General features: G+C 35.7%; 1 protein-coding gene across 1 annotated transcript in view; it reads right to left on the reverse strand.

Annotated features, from left to right (window-relative positions):
• Positions 1-15,256: 15,256 nt before the first annotated feature.
• The window catches only part of LOC106642766 (peroxisomal leader peptide-processing protease), a 97,112-nt gene continuing 90,313 nt past the window's right edge, over positions 15,257-22,055 (reverse strand). Inside the window, exon 8 of the mRNA XM_089594546.1 lies at positions 15,257-15,387. Within this exon, the coding sequence (XP_089450672.1) occupies positions 15,299-15,387 (89 nt within the window). The 3' untranslated portion in view covers positions 15,257-15,298. The remainder of the gene's footprint in view (positions 15,388-22,055) is intronic.

Consider the following 22,055-nt stretch of genomic DNA (forward strand, 5'->3'; position numbering starts at 1 on the left):
ACCTCTTGCACTTACGCTTTTCTTTCCTTGGAGCTAGCGTAAGACATATCTCTTTGTACAAGAAAAAAAAAGCGTAACTACAAAGCAGCAGCAAATTTCATGTTTATACATATATACACGCTGGCTCTGCAGCGCTAATACGACCGACGGATAGTAACGTCATAATATATAATCAGTCAAGCTTAATAAATTAATAAATTTAACTACATAAATTTTCATGTGTTTCTGATAATATAACGTTGAGGAGGTTCAATCCCTTGATACAGTCCATGCGACGCTCTCTATAGTTTGGTGTGTCGTCTGTATTTCTTGCTCTCCTGTGACAACATAACCTTTTTTACTTTATACCTCGATTATTAAATAATTGCTTCTCTCACTAGTACCCTCGAGATGTTTAATGAAATTTAATAGGGGAAGACTAGGTACGGTTGTGCTAATTTTCACTTAAGAGCCCGTAACTTTGAAAGTATGAAACTCAGTGAGATGAAAATTGCTAGGCATGATAAATTAAAGACTCCTCTACATGTGTGTACAAAAATTATGACTACAGGTACCTACAGCCGTTTACATAAACGAGCTGTTAAAAAAAATTTTTATATGTCACAACCGACCACACCCCAGGGGTGGTTGTGACGATACCTGGAGGTGGTTGTGACAGGTTAAAAAAATACATTAAAACCGTTTTAAATCACTTTTATTGTATCGTATGTGTAACATAATTTAACATTAATTTTTAATTGAAGGCACCAAATTTGGAACATTTTATGGCTTATATCTACTTTTGAACAGTATAATTTATTATTATAGATTTTATATACCCAAAGTGTATATCCACGCAATGCAGTATAGGTATTTTGACAACCGCTGTTCCTGCTCCTTGAAATAGACTTTGTTGTGAGCAACGTAACCTATACTAACGCTGCCTCCGTCATTGCCATTTGCATTGGTTGCATCATATATACGAACGTATCGCAATAATGTCATGTGATTTAATTGGTGAATTTCTGCAGGTTTTCGTATAGAAATCCCCTGCTTTGTATCATCGTATGCCTTTCAACATCACACGCACCTCTTTTCATTCTCCTTGAACGTTCACAAGGCATCTGACAGGAAAAAAACTAATTTTTCTTGTGTCACAACCGTACCATCATACTCATTCGAAAAAAAAAAAAATTCTATGTAAACACAACATAGCTTACATGAAAATTAACCACTGCTCTTTTATGCACTAATATATATCTTATAACGAGGAAAAATACTCATTGCTCGATCTGTACATATACAGCGACAATCCCAAAAAAAAGTTTAAAGAAAATACTTACATTACAATTCCCAAAAGTAATGTAGGTCTCTGCTATCGTTGATATCACACGACAGCTGATGCTTTACTGTCAAGCATAAGTCGTCCAGCATTACACTCCACCCCCCTCTTGTATTTGGCGGTTCTCTCTTACAATTTTGCCAATATGAGCACTGTCACGACTGCCCTTTGTCACAACCGTACCCAGTCTCCCCCTATGATCGTTAGATATTTTTTAATCATTGATAAAATTTTCATCTAAAGTTCATTGTTAATAAACGAGTTAAATACAATATAAGCGCTTAAAAAGACGACAGCCCGTAAGCCTACATGTAAAAATTAGCTAAATAGGAATATTAATTACTCGGCTCCTAGGAACCCTCGTGCCTTCAAATTTTGACAGGGTCATTGTTAATTCGTTTACCGATAGAACTCCCTTGAACGGGTTAAAAACTCATTATTCATACAAACAGCTTATTAGGAAATTGGAACATATTAGACTTGTTTTAGTAAAAGACATCTTATATTTAACCGTTTGGATTTAAAAGAAAATTATCACCACATGTCATTAACTGTATAGCTGACACAATCAGCTTTGCGCAAAGAAAGAAGCATCTTCGGAAAATTATTGAATTTGAAGAATATTTATTGCTGCCAAACAAAATGAGACTCTTAGCTATTTTATCTCGTTGCAAACTGAACGTCTTTTAACCAAAATTAACAACATCTTTTTAACATGACAACGCTCGTCATTTACATTAGAAAACATGTTTCTTACGTTACTACACATGCATGAAAAACAAATTTTTACATATTTAACTTTACAATGTATGCTTGATTGATCTGGAACAATGTATTTAATATTTTCGGCTACACTAATTGCAGATTCAAGATTATAAGTTATGTAACCGAGACCCGGCCAAGTGAAAATCTCTTCATAGCAGTGTGGGAGGCCCTTTGGATGATTATGTCAACAGATTTGGGAGGATAATCCTCGAAAATCAGGCTAACTATAGTTTGTAAAGTTTTCAAGACCCACAGTCGGTATTCAAACACGCTTTCTTGCATTTCCTATAGACCACGTGGGATAACTCGGCTTGAAGCTAAGTTATGCTCTGTTGAGGTGAAAATATCTCCTTAAGTTCAGAGAAAAAGTGATCAAGATTCGAGAAGCTTTGTAAATAATTTGGTTGCGTGCATCTCCAGCAATTTCAGTCTTAATGGTTCATACAAAGAGATTCTTTTTCTCGGTGTTCATTTAATTCTCAACGGCTTGGCATTCTTTAATGGAAATTGCCATTGGTATTTTCCTATACTATTAAATTCAGAGTTGAAATTACTTAGTTCCTTAAGTTTCTTGTATGCGACCTTCAATTTTTTATTAGGTTTTGCTGCTGATTTCGATTAATATTTTGTAAGTACTGCTAACAACTAAACTTGTGCTTACATTACTCAAAAAGGAATATGTGCTACCCTTAAAACGATCCGTTTGTGGTTTACTTATCATGATGATGTCATCAAAATCATCAAGAAGGGGGTCTCCTGAACTACGGACCATTGGTCTGATATTGACAACATTTTGCGCGCTTAAATTAAACATAGCTGATAATGATAGTTGAAGACTCTCTCTTGTGGATGGCAAGAGCTGCAAGTGTTTTTGCAGTGGAGTTCCAGATGTCGTAGATTGATGTTTTACTGCATAGCCTCTGGTGCCACCGGTTGAGATGACATCAGAGAATCGGCTGGCGATGCCTCTCCCTCAGGCAATCTAAGCAAGTTCAGAGTTTATTCGCTATACCTTGGCTAGCGGTCTCTTGTCAAACGATGTATCCAGGTGAGCTTAAAGTTCTGCAAGTACGCTCTGGCTCGTAATGTACTGTGCGTTTGGTTGAGAAGGACACCAGTGTATGTGTGCCCCAGTGACTTTTGGACAATCTCCGCCCCATTCATTCCTCGTCTTCTAGGTCGTGAATCCTGACAGGCCTCTGAGCGAAAAACTCTTGTAGATGGCCCCCAGGTATCCCACCACTATTACCAAAATTTGTTCTGACCTGATCCTCGGGAGTGGAGCGCAAAGCTATAAGATGGCATGCTTTGTCAAACTTTAGCTATGTGTCCTTTCTTGTTGCATATTTAGCAGGTGTATGTTTCTTGAGTCCTTCAGCAGTTTTTTTTGTTGATTTTACTGTTTCTGGAAATTTCTATGTCCAACCGTCGCCGATAAAGCCGTTATGCTGAAGAGCTCTGAACTAAAATGTTCATACACTGCTGGGAGCCCGTTCAGAGTTTTTGCCATAACAGCCAGATCCGTTTGACCTTCACCAAGATTTCTGAAACTGCATGCTAAGTTTTATACTTTGGAAAAATATACTGTATTATAGACTCTTTGTTTATTTTCATATAATAAAATGTTTGCGATAACGCCATCTCGCTGATCTCTGATTTTTCTTCATGAATTACAGTTATCTTCGACCACATTTTAAGCCGTATCACATGTCAGTGTATTATTCTTTGATTCCTTCACCTTAAGAACGAAAAAGTTTAGTTGGTCTCAACATTATTACTTTATTTCAGTCAGTAAGTATGCGTCCAATAACTGTAAAATCATACTTCTAGTTTCCTAGTTGAAAGTCTGACCAGAAATATTACAGAACTTCTAGCTGATAACTACGCACTGTAATCTACTAGTGAGCTTCAAGGGAGTGAGCAGCAGAACCGCCGCCATTTGTTGCAAAGCTCAAAGCTTCCATGGGCGCAAAATTTGAATTCATGTTTTGTGTGAACGTAATTATTTAAATTTTGTTGTGTTTACTAATAAGGGTGAGATTACATGGAGTCTGGCAGTCTGCAGACTGGTAGCTCAAACACACGAGCGGAGATATTTTGAAAAAGTATTTAAGTGATCAAAGGTCAATTCCTGTTAAAAAACATTATTTGCTGCATATTTTCGCCTAACCCAAGATGGAAAATGAAGGAGTAAGTTTAAAAATATTGTTTTCATCAAATATTGTAATAGATAACCTAACTTTTTAATTTTTAACATGCAAATATAAACAATAGATAGAAGTTTACGTTGGATGTTGTGTAGTAACGTAATATCGATTTAAAAAATAAACAATATTGTGTGATACTAAGATTACTGTACACTCTTAAGCAACAATTTGTTTATTAATTATTCGTAATAGAAAATTTTTTATTGATGTCTTCTACAGATTTTGATATGCAGAGATTGTGAAGAAGAAGTACTCAACGATAGCAATATTTGGAATCATAGATGTTTCAGTCTTTTCAAAGACAATAACTACGTGTTAGTTTCCAATGAAGAAGACAAAATTTTTCCAGGTAAAAACTAAATTATCTACGTTGTGATAGTTGTACTTGTATATGCCATGGAATTCAGAAGCATACTGTTTGTTTCAGTTCTAAAATTACGACTTGGAAAAACATCAAGCAACAGCATCAAACAGCCCATCAAGTACTAATGAACAGCAGAGCAAAGAGAATTACTTCGATCAAGATGACATGATGAGAAACTTATTAATGCTGTGTTCAAAAGACTAGCGTTATACGATACCAAAAATGTACCAGTTAAAGATAAAAACACGATGAAAAAAACTGCTCTGTGGATGGCTGTTGCGAAATAATTAAAAGAGGATAATTATGAAGTAGTAAAAGTGAGGTGGGAGTATTTAAGAAATCGGTACACAAAAATAAGAACAAAAGTGCGTGCATACAAACCCAGTGGCTCGGCTGCCTCCAACAAGAAAAATCCATCTGAATCATTTAAATTTTACGATATCATGCAATTCTCAAATGATAGTACAGATCCCGTGCCGTAAGTTTGTTTTGTTACATAGTTTTTGTTAACTTTGTCAACCGTGCAGTAATATTAATTATAATTTAAGAACAACGACATCTCTTCCAAGTACAATCACATAATTTATAATAATTGTAACAATATCCAAATAATCGTAAATCTATTTCAGGTCAAAAGATAAGCCATAGCAACAGTTTTGATGAAAAAATGTTGTCAGTGTTACAAGAAAATAAACCTTTAAATGGAGTTGATGGTTGTTTAATCCAGGTTGGGGAGATCTTGAGAAAGATTCCAGAAGAGCATCGCTTTTAAATGCAGATCGATCTCTTGAGTTTTTTAAATCGCCAAAACAAATTAAGAGTTCCAAAATGAATAGCTGCGATCTTTCATTTTAGCTGTAAGTGTATTTAGCATAGGGGTGAACGGTACAGTTGTTGACCCCCCGATAGTGATTGACCGCCACATGCACTTTTAAATGGAGCCTTTATATATAGATATACAAATTATACAGGGGTAAATCACTACCTTAAGGTGTCAATAACTGTACCGTTTACCCCTATTGTACTTCAAGTTTTAAACTTTTATAAAGTTGTCTACTTCATAAGCTATAAATGCCAAAGGCGGATTTAATTAGTTACAAAAAAGACTGATTAAGGTAATGCTGATCAGTTTGATAAAAAATTATGTTTATGTTAGATGTATATTTGGCGCTCGTTACTGAATTCTAACGCATGTGCAATAGCAAGAAGACCAGAAGACGAGACGCCGTGACGCTGCACTTCAGCGTCTTATACCTAAAGTTTTTTTTTTTTTTTTTTTTTTTTTAAATTAAGGTTCTGACTTCACAAGAGGTATGAACGCTTACTTTATTCAGAAAAATATATTGTTTTATACAAGAGTGATAGTAAGTTTTAATACATAATAGGGGCGCTTAAGTATACAAAGGTCAATACAACTTAAAAGTAGCTTCGTATGGAACAGTCTTTCGTTTCGCGCGAGAGTTTAAATTTGCGCACCTCAATTTACTTTAAGAGGTGTCGAAGACAGAGACGTTCTTGTACATAATGAGATCCACTTTATACATAAGTAAATAGAATAATAATAAGGTTAAATGGTACTTGAAGGTATAATTGCTAATATGTTATACAGATATTTTACATGACTTAAAAAACTTTAATATAATAAGGCACGCTGGTATGTTGGGATTAGCAATGATACATTCTATATTTAGAGGGGGCTTGACATTAATTTTATGAAGATCTTGGAACATTATTTTCCTTTGAGGTGAATATAAATCACAGTTCCAAATTATATGGTTGAGGCTCTGCTCCTCAAATCCACATTCGCAGGTAGGGTCGTTTATGATACCCTTTCGATATAGACTCTCTCTGAGGCTATGGTGATTCGAGCGCATACGATTAACAATAACAATAAATTTGCGCGTTAGATTTTTCGCATAGAACCAAGGTTTCTTTGTTTTAGTACAAAACATATCAAAATATGATTTCCCTTTTTTGAGCCCATCCCGTACATTAATGTTAGTTGAGTGGACAAAAGAATCATCTTTAAACATCTGGAACAAATTCGTGTAATTTGTGGGGGAGAAGGAGGATTGTGGTGAAAAACAAGCCTGTTTTGCCAGTTTGTCTACTGAGTCGTTGTGAAAGATACCTGTGTGGGAAGGAATCCAAACAAGTTTGACAAAGTTATCTGGGTTTAAAGAACTGAACTTTGCATATTTATCTTTGATTTCGAAGATGAGAAAATTAGTTTTGATGTTGTAAGTGGATGAACCTAATTTTAAAATGACGCTGAGAGAGTCGCTAAATATAAGAAAATTGCACTGAGGAAAGGAACTGGAATAATCAAGGATAAAATCAAAGGCGGCAGAAATAGCTCGACATTCGGCCGAGAATATGGAGGCAAAGGATGGAAGATTGGTTTGACATTTTACCGAAAGAACAGGGCAGTAGAAGGCTGACCCTACAAATGGAGCATCAGGGATTTTACTGCCGTCAGTAAAAATAGCAATGGCTTTTGAGTCGTGCACCAGGTCATCAATCAAGGGATTTGGGTGGGAATCAGGAGTAATAGATTTGCCGAAGAGTAAGTCGGTAGGCAAGGAAGTGTTCGTGATGTTAAAACCGTAGCTGTATGCGTTGTAATGGGAGTTTGAATGGAAAGGGAAGTCAGAGTTGAGAAAATCTATTATTCAGCTAGAGAATAGTCTTTTGGGCCGGCTGTCCTCATACAACGAGTAAAATAGTGAAATTAGGTATCTAGACTCGGAAGAAGAGTTGCTTAGAACTTTGGCCTGGTGGCAGTTGCATACGAATTTACTCCGAAGTTTAATTGACGTTAATTTGGATTCTTCCAGAAGAATATTGGTTGGAGTGCTTGAACGGTAACCCATGACAAGACGGATGGCAGCGTACTTTATTTTTTCAATTTTGTTTTGTAGGTTGAGATTTTTCGGAAAGTAAATAAAACAGGCATAATCCATGATAGATCGAATAAGACTTTTGTGTTTGATTAAAAATGTCTCAAGGTTGGATTTCCACCAGGTACCGCGCAAGAAACGTAAGATATTTAGAGCAGCAGAGTACCTAGCATTTACGTATGCGGTATGTAAGTTGAAGATAAATTTATAGTCCATGATTACGCCAAGAAATTTGACATTATCGCTCGATTTGATGGTATGGTCTCTGAGTTGGATTTCAACTGAACCTGGTTTGATGTTCTTGTTGTTGAAATCAACGAGTTTTGTTTTGAGAGGAGCTACGTTGAGCCCAATTTTAAGTGCATTTGAGTCAAAGATTTTAACAGCGCTTTGAAGAATTGTGAGATTGTTTTGATGTTTGCTGGTTTTAATATAAAGTGCAAAGCCGTCAGCAAATGCAGAGATTTGTATTTGGGGTGGTATGTTAATGGTCAGAGAGGCAGAGTACAAGGAGAATAGGAGGGGACTCAAAACAGCACCCTGAGGAACACCTCTGTATGTGGAGAAAGAAGATTCAGAGAAACTGGTAAAAATGTGACGCTCGGAGGTAATGAATTTGATAAACTGGAGTACTTGACCAGAGCATCCAAGGTTAGCTAATTTTTGTAGCATTATGTCGATGTTGACGTTATCGAAGGCGCCTTGAATATCTAGAAAGCAGACATAGACCTCTTGACCATCTTTGAATGCCGATTCTACACATAGGGCAAGATTGAGTAAATTGTCAATAGCCGAGTTCCCGCGTCTGAATTCGTGTTGGTAAGGAGGGAACCAATTGTTGTACTCAGTGTACCATTGGAGGCGGTTTTTGATTAAGGTTTCAAATAATTTGCACAAGCATGAGGTCAGAGAAATAGGTCTGACGTTGACACCATCAGTTTTTTGGATGAATTGTACGAAGACGTCTTTCCAACTGACAGGGAAGTAGCCAGAGGCAAACATTTCATTAAATATGTCCAGCAAAATAAGTATATATTTGTGCGATAGCCTTTTAATGATATCAAACCCGATCTCATCCATACCCGGGGCAGAATTGATTCTTTTCATCTTTAGAGCTGAGTTTAATTCTGCGAAAGAAAATTTAGAGTCCAAGAGAGCGTTTGGAAGGCTGGACGGTAAGTAATTTGGATCGGTGGGGACCCAAGGTGGACAGATTTTTTTGAGTGCAGCTTCGCGTTTTTCGTTGAAGTAACTGTTTTCTGGTATGTGGGCGGGCTTGGGTTTGACCCAACAGTTCTTAAATACACGACACTTGTTCCAGACGTACGAAGGGTTGGAGCGAAAGTTAAGGGATTTGGCAAAATGGATAAAAGACGCCTTTTTTTTGACTTAAGTAGTTTTTTGGCTTCAGCGCAGCGCTTGTTATATTCAATAAAGTCCTTTTGATTACAAGAGAATAGGAAACGTTTGTACGCAGCTTTTCTTAGTCTTGTGATACGATCACAGTCATGATCCCACCATGGAACCGGGTTGGAGCGGTTTGTTTTGGACGGATTTTTTTCCTAGGAGTGCAGTCAGAAATGGTGTGCGATATTTTGTTAGTAAAGTACAAATATTTGGCAGCAGGTGCTAGAGATTCGAAATCCAGGCCATAAAAATCCTTAACTTCGTCTTCCAATATAGCTTCAACCCGATTCCAGTCAGTTCTAGTTGAGTTTATTTTAAATGTTTTTTTGTTATATACATATTTGGAAGTGTTAATATCTATAAAGACTGGGAAATGATCAGATCCTAGTTTCTCTTCGCAGACTGAGAAACTGATCGAGTCTTTTATGTTTTGAGTGGATAGAACTAAATCTAGGTTTGAATAATAATTCTTTCGTTCGTTTGAGTAGGTCTTTGTGTTGAAATTGTGGAGAACTAGATCCCTTGCTTTATAGGCGTTTTCAAAATAAATACCGTTACTATCCGTAGTATCACAGTTCCAGTTTGCGTTATGGGCATTAAAATTGCCTATTAATACTGAGTGATGCGAGGTGTTTACGTTACCAACAATTTCATCCCAAAGTATTTGTGGGAGAGTGTTTCCAGGAACTCTGTAGCAAAAAATTCAGTCCAAATTAGGGTTTACATTACTTAAGTTCAGGCCGCACAGCTCAACAGAATTATCCGAAGAGTGCGTTGAAAATTCCTTGTATTTAATGTGATTTTTAATAAATACCACAATTCCACCACCGGGGGCTGAAGTGCGGTCTTTTCGAAATGTGCTATAACCAGGTAAGTTAAAAACCAGTTCTGGTTTAAGAAAAAAATCTACACATACAATAACATCAAAGCCTGTAGATAGTTTTTTGAATTTATTAATTTTAGTAAGAATACTTCTGGCATTCCAATGCAGAATTTTTAGCGTATAATTTTCTGTCGTTGAGTTAGATGTATTATGCATATCTGTTAACTAGTAACTAAAGTTAGAATATGTTAAAAATAAAACTAAAAAACTAAAAAAGAAAAATTTGATATTTAAAAGCTAAGCGAATGTATAAAGAGTAGTCGAGTAAATTTACGATATGGGACCCGTGTGGAAATTTTCCGCTTTGTCACCTGAACTCTGAAAAGAAACAAGATCCGAATAGTCCGTAGGAGATCAAAAGGGAGTTGTTACTTTGTCCGTTTATAGCCCCTCGGTTTGGCTTGGGAGACCTTGAGCCGTTGAGCCAGCATCTTGGTGAGAAGCTGTATTGTTATCCTAGGGGGAGATTCTCTGGTTTGGCTGAAAGCTGGTGTACGTTGGTGATCGAGGTCCGGAGATCGAAGCCTGGAGCCTGGTGAATCTATAGGTTGAAAAAACTCGTGACTAGGGTGTCGTTCTGTACTGTTGGGTGCTCCTTTGTAGGTTTATTGGAGTTCTGATGAGTCGAAATGGGTTGGTCCTGGAGCTTTGTCCGAGATGGATATGCTTGTGATTTCTTTGGTGAGTTGTTGCTGCCTTTGTTAGTGAGCTGTCTCGGTGGTCTTTTCAGAACAGCATAGGAGTACGTAGCCATGCCATTATCTGAATTCAGCTGAGGATCCTGAGTTAGAATCTGGAATCGATTTTGCGAAGCGTGCTGATCGCTAGTCAAATAGGAGAACGCTTCTTTAGATGCAACAGTGTTTCGGGTATTGAAGTTTCCGTTTACAATCTTCATGGCGTTGTCTCTAGGCTTGTTTTCGAATGCCATGATTCTCTGCACTGTGCTTTCCCAGATAATGACAGGGCAGTCATTGCTCAAGGTACGGTGGGATCCGTCGCATGAAGCGCACATTGGTTAGTCTGAAGCACACTTATCCTCGTGTCTTGCTTGACCACAAAATCTACAAAGGGGAGAGTACGAGCATCTACTGGCAGAGTGACCAGGTTGATAGCAAGAAAAGCAAATACGTGGTTCAGCTACGTATGGCTGAGCCTCGTGAGCAATGTGGTAAAGAAATACAGTCTGAATCAAGTCTTGTTCGTGGAAGTAGACAATAATCGACTTGGTTGGCAGGTACTTTGACGCGCTGATGTCATTCACGGCCTTGTGGTTTTTCCTAGTGATCCTTCTAATGCTGTGCACTTTGACACTGGATTTGGTATCTTCCAAGATCTTACTTTCTTCAATATCGAAGTCCACCCCTCTGAATATCCCCTTTCAAATGATTCTGTGGTGTGGGATGAATACGTCGCATTTGCTATGGATATCTTTTTGAGAATTTTATTGGCTTCATCGTAGGTTTTGAAGATGACTTCGAGCTTGTAAGTCGACTTGAGGAACACTTCCTGGACATTGTATTTCTTGGAGATAAGTTTACTTATGGCGTATCTGTTTAGTTTACTTGATGGTTTTCCTGGTGTGCGTTTACTAGCAATGATGACTCCGAAGGGACCCCTGTCTGAAGGAAAGTACTTCAAGTCGGGGGAACTGACTGTCCGCTTATGTCCATTGTTTTCTTGAGCCTGGTTATCCAAAGCTTGGACAGAGGTGTTCTTTCCTTGATTCTGTAAGTTGAACGAGTCATCGTTCACTTTTGGAGCTTTAGGCGCTTTTTCTTTTTGACTTGAGGCATGTTCGATGGGATAACTGCTCGATCTCTTTCTCCTATCAGAGGTTATTGCGCTAAGGCCGTCCTGAGTGTCCATGATGAGATCATCCTCCTCATCTCCTGGCATACTGTACTGTGAGTGCTGCCCGGATAGCCGGGAGCACTATGATTTGTGAAAGGCTCTAATTTGTGGGAGAGTTTGAGCACAGGGAAGGTTATGTAGGCATGCACGCCATGCCAGCGGACGTCACCACCCCGTAAGCAGGGAAAAGCCTGCAGTTGGTAATTTCCTATCCTCTAAGACCGAGATTTAACAGTCTAATTGACTTTTCACTTATCCAGGGGTTTTTTTTTTTTTTTTTTTAATTCAATAAGTATACTTGGTGTAGACCGACACGGTGCCTTCTCCCTCTACTCGATATATACAGCTATATCAATACCTATAGTTTACGCACTCTCGCGTGGTCAGTCAGTCTGTCGATACGCATTCCCTGCTTTTCGTATTTTCCTTTTGATTTGATCTTGCTTTATTTCAGTTCAGCTTACGGTTGCATCCTTGATTGTAAAGGCTAAAGATAGCATACACTGAAGATAATGAGAATAAACGTGTCCGTGTTTTAGAATAAAATCGACAGTGTCATACATTTTATTGCCCGATTACATACCCACACATCCATACTGCTAACAGTTTAGTATATTGTACTTCAAGTTTTAAACTTTTATAAAGTAATATATAACTACATAATTAATTAAAGCATATGTCAGTTCTCGTTAAAACTCAGCATTATTGGCTTTTGTCCATTGAAATGGCACAGCTTCTTTATTCATGAAGTAATTAGCAAAGCAGTTTCACATGCGTACAGCAGCAACTTGTCTAGCCCTATCACTCTTGAATGAATATGGATTTTCTTCCAAGTTCTCACAATGGTGTGTATTTAAAGTGGGTTCTGGTTTTTTCTTGCTACTTGAATCTTTCACAATAATGAAGTTGTGTAGATACACACAAGCTTTCACTGTCTCTATTAATGTTAGTAGTGACATTTTTACACGACTGTCAAATAATTGCCACACTTTAACAAATCTGCCAACACTACATTCAACTATTCTTCAAGCTCTAGACTGACGGTAGTTGAATACCTTTTTTTCATGTCGAGCTTTGAACTTCTAGGGTATGAAGTCAAAGTTAATTCACTTAGCCCAAAGGCTTCATCGCCTAAAAAAATGTACGGAAGCTTGCATGCTCCTAGAACCAATGGTTCTGGAGGCGGAATATTCAACTGGTGATTCATCATCATTTGGCCTGTTGTACTGTTATTTGATACACCTCCATCGTTTTGACGACCAACTGCACCTATTTCGACAATGATAAATTTTTGATAAGCATCAATGTAGGCCTGCAGATGAATAAGTACTGTGATGCCCTATGTAATCATAGAAGTATGAGTTACTATGTAGAGGAGCCTGAAAAATGTAATTTTCAGTACATCGTTTGAGGTATACTATTCATAAAGATCACTGTTGGATCATAAGAACCTGCATTGTTATTAATTTATCATCTATGCTTCCCCAACAGTGAGGAAAATCCCATTCATCTTCAAACCCTTTTGAAATATTTTTCCATACCTCTGTGGTAAAGGTCTTCTTAAAAACAATGGACTTAATACAATACCAAAGATGACTACAAGTTTCCTCAATGATTTTTGTAACACTGCTTGGGCTCATTCTGAACAGGTGAGCTAATGACTTTATTTTATCTCCTGTTGCTAAGAATCTTAATGTGACTTGTAAACGTATTACTGCAGAAATCGAAGCCCGAAGAACTATCTATTTGGAAATCGCAAAGCCAACTAAGAATAAAAGCTTATCAAAGACACTGGGGGTCATCCTGAAGAAATTTCTAAACCCTTGGGTATCATGCAATCGAAGAGTATTGATCAAGTTATCGCTAGCTCCTTGAGCAATTCGATTAACTTCTTTAAATACTTCAGACACCCAAACTCTTTTGCACTTTTCTTTTTTATGTGATTCCTTTTCAATTAAAAACTGGTATATTATAAACAGCTTTTTTATCTTGTTTCGGAGTAAATAGTGTCAAGTAAAAAAACCATTTTTAGAAAAAGTCTGTCTCTCTCGATTTCTCTCTTTTTCCGTATGTGAGTGTGGATGTGTGTATTTAATTATACCTTAGGATCCCAACGACCAATTTTAATGTTTTAAGCTTAAAATTTATTTAAATATTTCATTTGATAGCTATTATTATAAGTAAAAACGTTAGCAGTATGGGTTTGGGCAGGTGACTTGGCAAATAAAAATACAACACTCGAAGTATAGACTTGAACTCGGACACGTTTATTTACACTATCTTTAGGTTTAACTATCTTAACACTTTAGTATCTTAAGTACGGTAGCTAAAAACAGAAAAGGTAGGATAAACTGTAAGTAAAATGCGAAGACAGAGTATGCGTGTGTTAACAGACTGGCTGACTGCGCGAGAGTAAGCAAAACCGTAGTTACTTGACGCTGAAGTGCAGCGTCACTACGTCTCGTCTTCGTCTTCTCGCTGTTGCGCATGCGTAATAATTCAGTTACGAGCGCCAACAATACATCTAACAAAAAAATCAAATAACAAATATAGCACATTTTTCATAATTTTATTAGAGAACTGAAAAGAAAAAAAAGAATCAAAAACGCTAAATTTTTAATACCTTTTCAAGTATTAGTTTGTTTAAACACTGTGTTAGTTTTGGAACATAGTTCCAAATAACTTAAAATTTTATGCAAAGTTAACTGTTAATATGTGTGACCCTTACTATTACTGAGTAAAAATGGAAAGGTTTGAGGTGGTGCAACTCTATTTTTACTACGAAAGTATCTTTTAATATTTCATATTTTTTTATTCTTTACATTTTTTTTTTAAAAAGCAAAAAAATGTTACAAATCAAAAATGCAATTTTTTTTTCTTCAATAAATCCATATAACTTCTAAAGAACTTAATAAAAAATGATTAACATAAGTTTATTTGCACCTAAACTTTTCATCAAGACTTTATCAAATCAAGAGTAGATATTACAGAATTTGCTTGAGAAATAAAAACAGTTACATAAAATAAAATATTAAATTCATGAAAAATCTTGAAATTAACTTTCACATTATGAAATTATTATGGTGAGAAATAGCGTGAAATAGTGAGCGTTATGGATTCTTCTAAATTTATGGGATCTTTTCAACAGTTTCAACAAAATAAAAAATTTTTAATTCTTAAATAGTAAACTTGCTATGTAAATAAACATGTTATGTAACGAGAATATAAAAGTAAATTAAAATCTGAGCATTAGTTAAAAGCTAAAAGCAGAATAATACAGCTTGAGAAAGCTTTGTGCTAATTTATTGGCAGCGATTCTCACAAATCACTTTGATCACAGTGTTTATGAGAACACAAATTTCATTGTGAAAGGAATATTACGTAGGAAAGATCAAAATAGAAAATAGACAACAAATTTTGGAATTTCAGCCCATTTATTAAAAATACTATTTTTTAAATATCTTTATCTGTACTGCGCAACAGTATTAAAATTATCCATACCAAGAGTATATATCTTCTTTCTTTTTTCTTTCTCTGTGCCTTCTCCCCTTTCTTTTTTTAATTATTTTTTTTTTATTACATGTACTTTCTCAAATCTTACATTTTTGACCTTTTCATCGGGTACAAACTCCACGCCTGCAGAACTGCAGGATCATTGCTGGTTAAATCATGGAGATATTCTTCAACTGAAAAAAATTTCGTTATCAAAATAATCAAAAAATACTTGAATCGAAATCGATTCCTCAATCAAACGGGGAGTAAAATAGATGTTTTTGCAGAGTACTCAGTAAAAGCGTGATACCTGTATGAATTTTGCAATTGTACTTGCAAAAATAACATGTTAAATCTATCGCGTAATCCTGCTTAAATTCTTATAGAAAACTCTGCAAGTAAATCTACAAAAATAGCATCCAAAATCACCCAATAACCACGTGTTGCTTCGAAATTAGTATGACTCTATAACGGTGGATGACTATTGGGAGCCCACGGATTGAGTTATCTTCTGGCCACACGTAAAAATATGCATCGGTAAAAGAAACAACCAACTCAAATTTGCAGAGATAAAATCGCTTACTTGAAATCCCTTAAATCATCTTGAAGAGAGAGCTAACTTCGATTAAAGGAGAATTTGGCGTTTGGTGTAGTATCTACTGTGGGATACTTATCATGCCAATGATTATTTATATTTTTTTTTCACAATTATATTTATGATATACGTGTGCCAACGAAATATCAATAATACGCGGAAAAGTCACCGGGAAATAGATATTAAAAAAATTATTAGTTTTCCTGAGGTACCTTGCGTGAAGATAACGGCTCTATCACGATAAAACTGACATCATTGTACTCTCTTGCTCTCTTCTGCTATTATATACCTATACTTGTGTTGGACTTAAATATTTATGCTTGTATGTTTATGTATGTACAGCGTATACGCACTTACAATACCTGAACAAAACAATTCTCACGTTCGACGTTTTCCTAACTGTTTTCTCAAAATTTAACGTGTCACATTATCTTAAATTTTTAAGTAATAGATTCTTTATAATTAAAAGTATATGTACCAATTTGATTTCTGGGCCTCCAGCTTTTTATTGCAGTACAATAGTCAATTCGATTTCGGATTCCGTAAGGTTACGTGTTAAATAACGAATTTTCACAAGCGACTTTCTCGAAAATGATTGTGTTGACCTACCCATTTTTTTTCATTAAAAAATCTGGCGTACTTTATTTACATAATCTCTGAATTTCAGAGCTAGCCATCATTTAATTCAAAGTCGCCTAAGCCTCTTTGAATTAAAAAAATATTAAACTCAGAGGAGTAAATTTTTGTTAAGTTCTATATTAACAGTTTAATTATTATACCTATAAGAATGAGGGAACTGCAAAAAAAAAAAAAAAAAAAAAAAAACAGCGAACAGTAGGTGATTGAGTATCCAAGTAAGAAATTATACTTCTATAAAATTATATGGCAGATAAGTAGTAGAGTTATAAATATAAATGTACCTTCTATGCAACGATATTGTGTACAAAGGTGGTCAATTGTATCGATTAAATGGGTAAATTTACGTTAGTTGGGTGTGGTTTCAATTAGAGATGGGCAATACTCTTAAAAAGTGTACGTATATGTGAGGGTCTCTTCACAGTTGAAGAGGCCTCGTGTTCAACAAGGAAATTTACGTTAACTTAATAGTAATGAGCGAGCTGAATTATTTGAATTTTCTCAAATGTACTTAATATCTACATTAAATATAATAAAGGACAGGATGGATCTGGTCGGGAAATACTAAATGAGTAAATAGAATTGTGGGAAAAAGCTGAGAAGCATAAAAAACCCAATTTATTAGAAAAAAGCGAGCAAATTAAATAAACTGTAATGTAAGTAAGACAACAAATAATGGAGGTGTGAGCAGCGAGTGTATGCGTGTGTAGAAAGATCAGAGAGACGGTCAGTAGAAGTAGAGTACGAATAGGTCAGCACGTGGTGCTGAGTCTGAGAGACCGGAAAGACGGAGACGTCGATTCCACGTGTCACTCGAGCTGGTGGACGTCCAAGGAGGTAGGTAAGAATGGAGAGAAGCTCTCACACTCTACAGACCGGCTGGCCAAGCGCGGTCGCACAATTAAGGTCGACGATGATGACGTGCCCGGTCGGTGGTAATCGCGGCGAAGTGAAGTCGCCGGACACACGTGTGTGGCGCAATCCGCGGCACATGGCGAGCCCGCGCTCGCGAGCAATTTACGCGTGTTCCACGTAAGGTAAATGTCCCTATTATGACTACAAATTTCATCACACTTACATCTTTAATTTTTTTTTCTTAACTGTGAGCTTTAACAGTAGGAATTTTGGTATTAGCTGGTTCGCTATAAATTTACCATTATTATTATAATTTTTAAATATGGTTCTTAGTTGTTAAAATACTTTATTTTATAAAAAGATTATAAAACCAAAATGTACATAATTATGAAACAATGTACCTATTGTTTCATATTATGTCCCTTTTTATGAAACATTTTAAAAAACGTAAATTGATTATAATATTTCAAGACAATTAAAGCTTTTTCACTTGCACAACACTATTTTGTTGAACCAAAATAATTATATCGTTTAATTGTTTACTAGAAATATAAAAATTCCTAGTTGAAGTTTGTGCCATAATACGTACAGTTCAAAAGATAGGTAATGTACGACTTTGTTCCTATTTATGGAACTATCTTTAAAATTAGTCATTTATTGTATGTAAAATGAAATTTTTCTTCTGAATTCATAAAGATGCATAAAATATGCAACTACCACAATTTTTTTATCAGGTTAGTTGTATAACAAATACATAATTTTTATGTTCCATGAATAGGGACACGTTCTACGAATAGGGACATTTACCTTACACAACAAAACTGTTATTCACGATCAAAAATGTTGTTCACGGATTAAATGTTTAATATTAACCCAAAAACGGAATCGATAGTACAAACAAGAAATAATAAGTACTGATCTCACCAAGTGGCATCGGCAGAGGACTGTCGTCAGCGAGGAGCGAGAACAGAGTGGACGAATGGGGACCATGGCAGTTCACCTAAATCCGTAGTTTCACCTAATGCCTTTGAAGCGGAGTGGGGGTACCCTGTCCAGTTCTCCGGTTCCCCCCAAGTAAGAAGGTGTGTTCGGTGATTTGGCTGCTTATGTACATATATTTATTTTATACTATATATGCAGATATCAGATATAGGTATATATACGTCTCTGACACACATATAAAGTTTAATTTGACAAGCCCAACAGCAGCCGACGCGATTTAAACTGAATGAATAAGTGTTCTGAGACTTGCAGATTCGTCTTGATGATGACGATACCGTCGTTCAGGTTACCCTGCTTTGTTAAAAAGAGTCAACGAGCATGGGCTAGGAAGTGAGTTCTCGATTTCCTGATGCCGGTGTAATCGCTCTGGCTAACCTGCTCCGTGTGCAGCACAGTTGACCTGCTGGAAAAATATGTAAAATATAACTTCTCGTGGTGATGCCAGACTTGTGATAGTTTTGATCCTGGTAATTTTTCAGAACACAAGAGAACATACTCTTTAAACTTAACCTGTTGGAGCCAGGGGGAAGGATTATTTTCCTGTTGATGATCCAGTCCAGTTACTTTGGCCAGTGTGCTCTGTTCAGCGGACTGAACTTAACAGTCTCTTATTTATAATATTGATGAACGATCACAACGTTCAAAAGTAATATCTCTGGGATATGATATGTAAAATCAATAAATGAATGTGTGGGTTGGAACTTTTTACTGTTGATGTCACAAATAGGTTGTAATTGTAATTGTTTGGATGTAACTTACTCTTTGTACTGAATATCAATATTTCTATTTCTATCTCTTTACTTCTGATAACTTTTTTCAAATACTCATTTATTTGTAGAGTCTCTAGGGCAAACTTGACCTGCAGACCATCCTGAAATTTGATGCTTTCACGGTGTAGATGTAGTCACTCAAGATAACTAGAGGCCATAGTGTGTAACGTTTCTTCAGTGCATTTGCATATGCTACAACATAGGTGCATGATCTGGTAAAAGCTTACCCCAGGTCTGTACAGCAGTGGGTCACCCTTTTTTTGGTTTACTGATGGCGGTGCAGATGTTTTGGGATACTTTGTCTTTCATGGATACTGGAGACGATGAAGTAACTCATAAATCCTGCTTCACACATAAATCCAGCACTCAATAATCACTTAGAATGATGCTCAGTTTGTAGTGATTCTTCTTATTTTTTATTTCATTTCATTTTTTTTAATTTTTTTTCATTAATAATAACAACTGAAAATGTTAGCCTAGAATACAGGGTATGAGTAGAAAATAATTAGAGAAAGACATAAGTTTCATGTAGTAAAACACAATATCAGCTTATATGGTGCTTGTTGATTCTTGTGCTCTGGCATTACAGTAAAAAAATAAAAAAGATCTTTTTAAATAAAAGTTACAAAATCACGGCACTCATTTAGCTTCGTTTTAACTTACTGTTAACTAAAACACATACAAACGCTTTTATTTACTTACTTATAACTGCACTGTAGAATCTTTCTATCTTAATAGCGGTTACCCTTTTACTTCGGTATATAAAGAATCAGGTTTCATAACAGTAAATTAACTTCTTGGAATATGAGAACAGCTTTATTTGACGTTCTCAATTTTTTGGATACAAGTACTTAAGGAGGCTTGGGCGATTTTGAATTAAATGTTGGCTAGGTCTGAAATTCAGAGATTATATAGATAAAGTTTGCTAGATTTTTTTAGGAAAACAAAATAGGTAGGTCAACACATTTATTTTCGAGAAAATCGCTTGTGAAAATTCGTCATTTTAACACGCAACCTTACGGAACCCGAAATTCAATAGACTACCGTACCGCAATAAAAAGCTGTGGGCCCACACATTATATTGGTACATGTACTTGAAAGTATAAAGAATCTATTATTTAAAAAAAAGAATAGTATCAACACGTTAAATTTTGAGAAAATAGCGAGGAAAACATCGAACATGAGAATTGTTTTGTTCAGATACTGTAAGTGCGCATGCGCTGTACATTCATAAACATACAAGCATGAAAATTTAAGTCTAACACAAGTATAGGTATATAATAGCAGATGAGAGCAAGAGAGTACAGTGTTGTCAGCTTTATCGTGGCAGGGCCGTCGTCTTTACACAAGGTACCTCGGGAAAACTAATAAATTTTTTAATATCGGTTTTCCCAATGACTTTTCCGCGTATTATTGCTATTTTGTTCACACATGTGTATAATCAAAATGATTATAAAAAAAATATTACAAAGAATCATTTGTATGACAAGTACCCCTCAGGGGCCCTTCAATAGATACGACACCAAACGCCCAAGCCTCCTTAAATTGCAAAAATTGTCAATAGTAAAAGAGCACTTAGAGTGCTATGGTAAGGACTCCACAAAACTAACAGTACCAGTGTAAGGAGTCCGGAAAACTAAGAGTACTGTAAAGTAGGAGTCGAGAAGAGAAAGTACTGGATTCTAACTTATGAATCTTAACAAATAAATCGCTGAAAAATTAAAACTAATGAGCCAATAAATAATGCAAAATAAGTATAAATAAAATGTGCCTTTCTACAAGCATGCATCGATGATAAGCAAACCCAACCGTTTGTTGGTGTATTTTTAAATAAATACTTCGCTCAGGTGAGCAAGGTTCGGCGATAAGAAACCCAACAGTTTAGTGGTGTATTTTTAAATAAATACTTCGCTCAGGTGAGCAAGGATCGGCGATAAGAAACCTAACAGTTTGTTGGTGTATTTTTAATCTGTGCTTTTAGGCTTCATTTTTTTTCTAATTTAATAAATGTGATTTAGAAGGGCAGTCTATAGAAATAAATTGGTTTTTCCACGTTATTGGCAGTACATTGTTATCAGAAAACAAAAAAATACGTTGATTTAGAAGACAACAGTCCAACAAACGTAGCGTTTTATTTTTATTGTCAATTAACGTAAAAAGTTCAGAAAAGTCGGAAAAAGTGATTTTTAGCAATAAAAAATAAGTCGATCTCCAATTCAAAACAGTTGAATGAAGAAGAAGTTGTAGATATTACAAATACTAATCGATTGTCGTCCGGTACAATAAATGTAGATGCGTTGGAGCTGAGAAAAACTTTAAAAAATCACCAAAAACAGATTTTTTTTAAATATGCTTATAACTATTTCTTTTGTTAATATTCAGATGATATTTGATGGAATCATGAGTTACATATTTTAATTATTTTTCTAGTTATAATTTTGGTATAAAAATTTTCCTCTTCATTCAGAAATTGTTGTAGAACTAATTTTTTTAAATTAACTCTTTTTCTGAACTTCTATCGTATAATTTTGTTTACAATTAAAATCTTCCTTTTTTTCATGCCGACATTGGGCACCGTCAAAAGCGTATTTTTTGCGTCACGCATCGGGTGTCTACCGAAAACCAGTATGGCTGGTTACTTTTACTCAGGCGCTACATCGTTTGTTAAGCGATACAATTTTTGGTAATAAAAGTTAACTTAGGGCCAAATGGTTGTACAATGAACTTTTATGTTTATACATTTATAAAAAAAGCGGTGGCTGTCGATTGTACTTAGTTTAATAAATAAGTGTTCTTATGTAAATCGTACAAAACCAATAAAAAAAGTCATTTGTGGCGGTTACTACTGTCGGCATTAAAAAATGGATTATTTTATTTGTAATGAAAGTTTTATGATAGAAGTCCAGGCAAAGAAGTTGAGCTTTAAAAAATCATTCTGCGATAATTTGTCTACGAAGAGTACATTTTGATAAAGTTTATTATTAAAAAAACCGTGATATTAAAA

Source organism: Copidosoma floridanum, unplaced genomic scaffold (assembly GCF_036245765.1).
Source record: "Copidosoma floridanum isolate Cflo_tuat_1 unplaced genomic scaffold, Cflo_Japanese_pri ptg000021l, whole genome shotgun sequence".
In the NCBI taxonomy this organism is placed as follows: Eukaryota; Metazoa; Arthropoda; class Insecta; order Hymenoptera; family Encyrtidae; genus Copidosoma; species Copidosoma floridanum.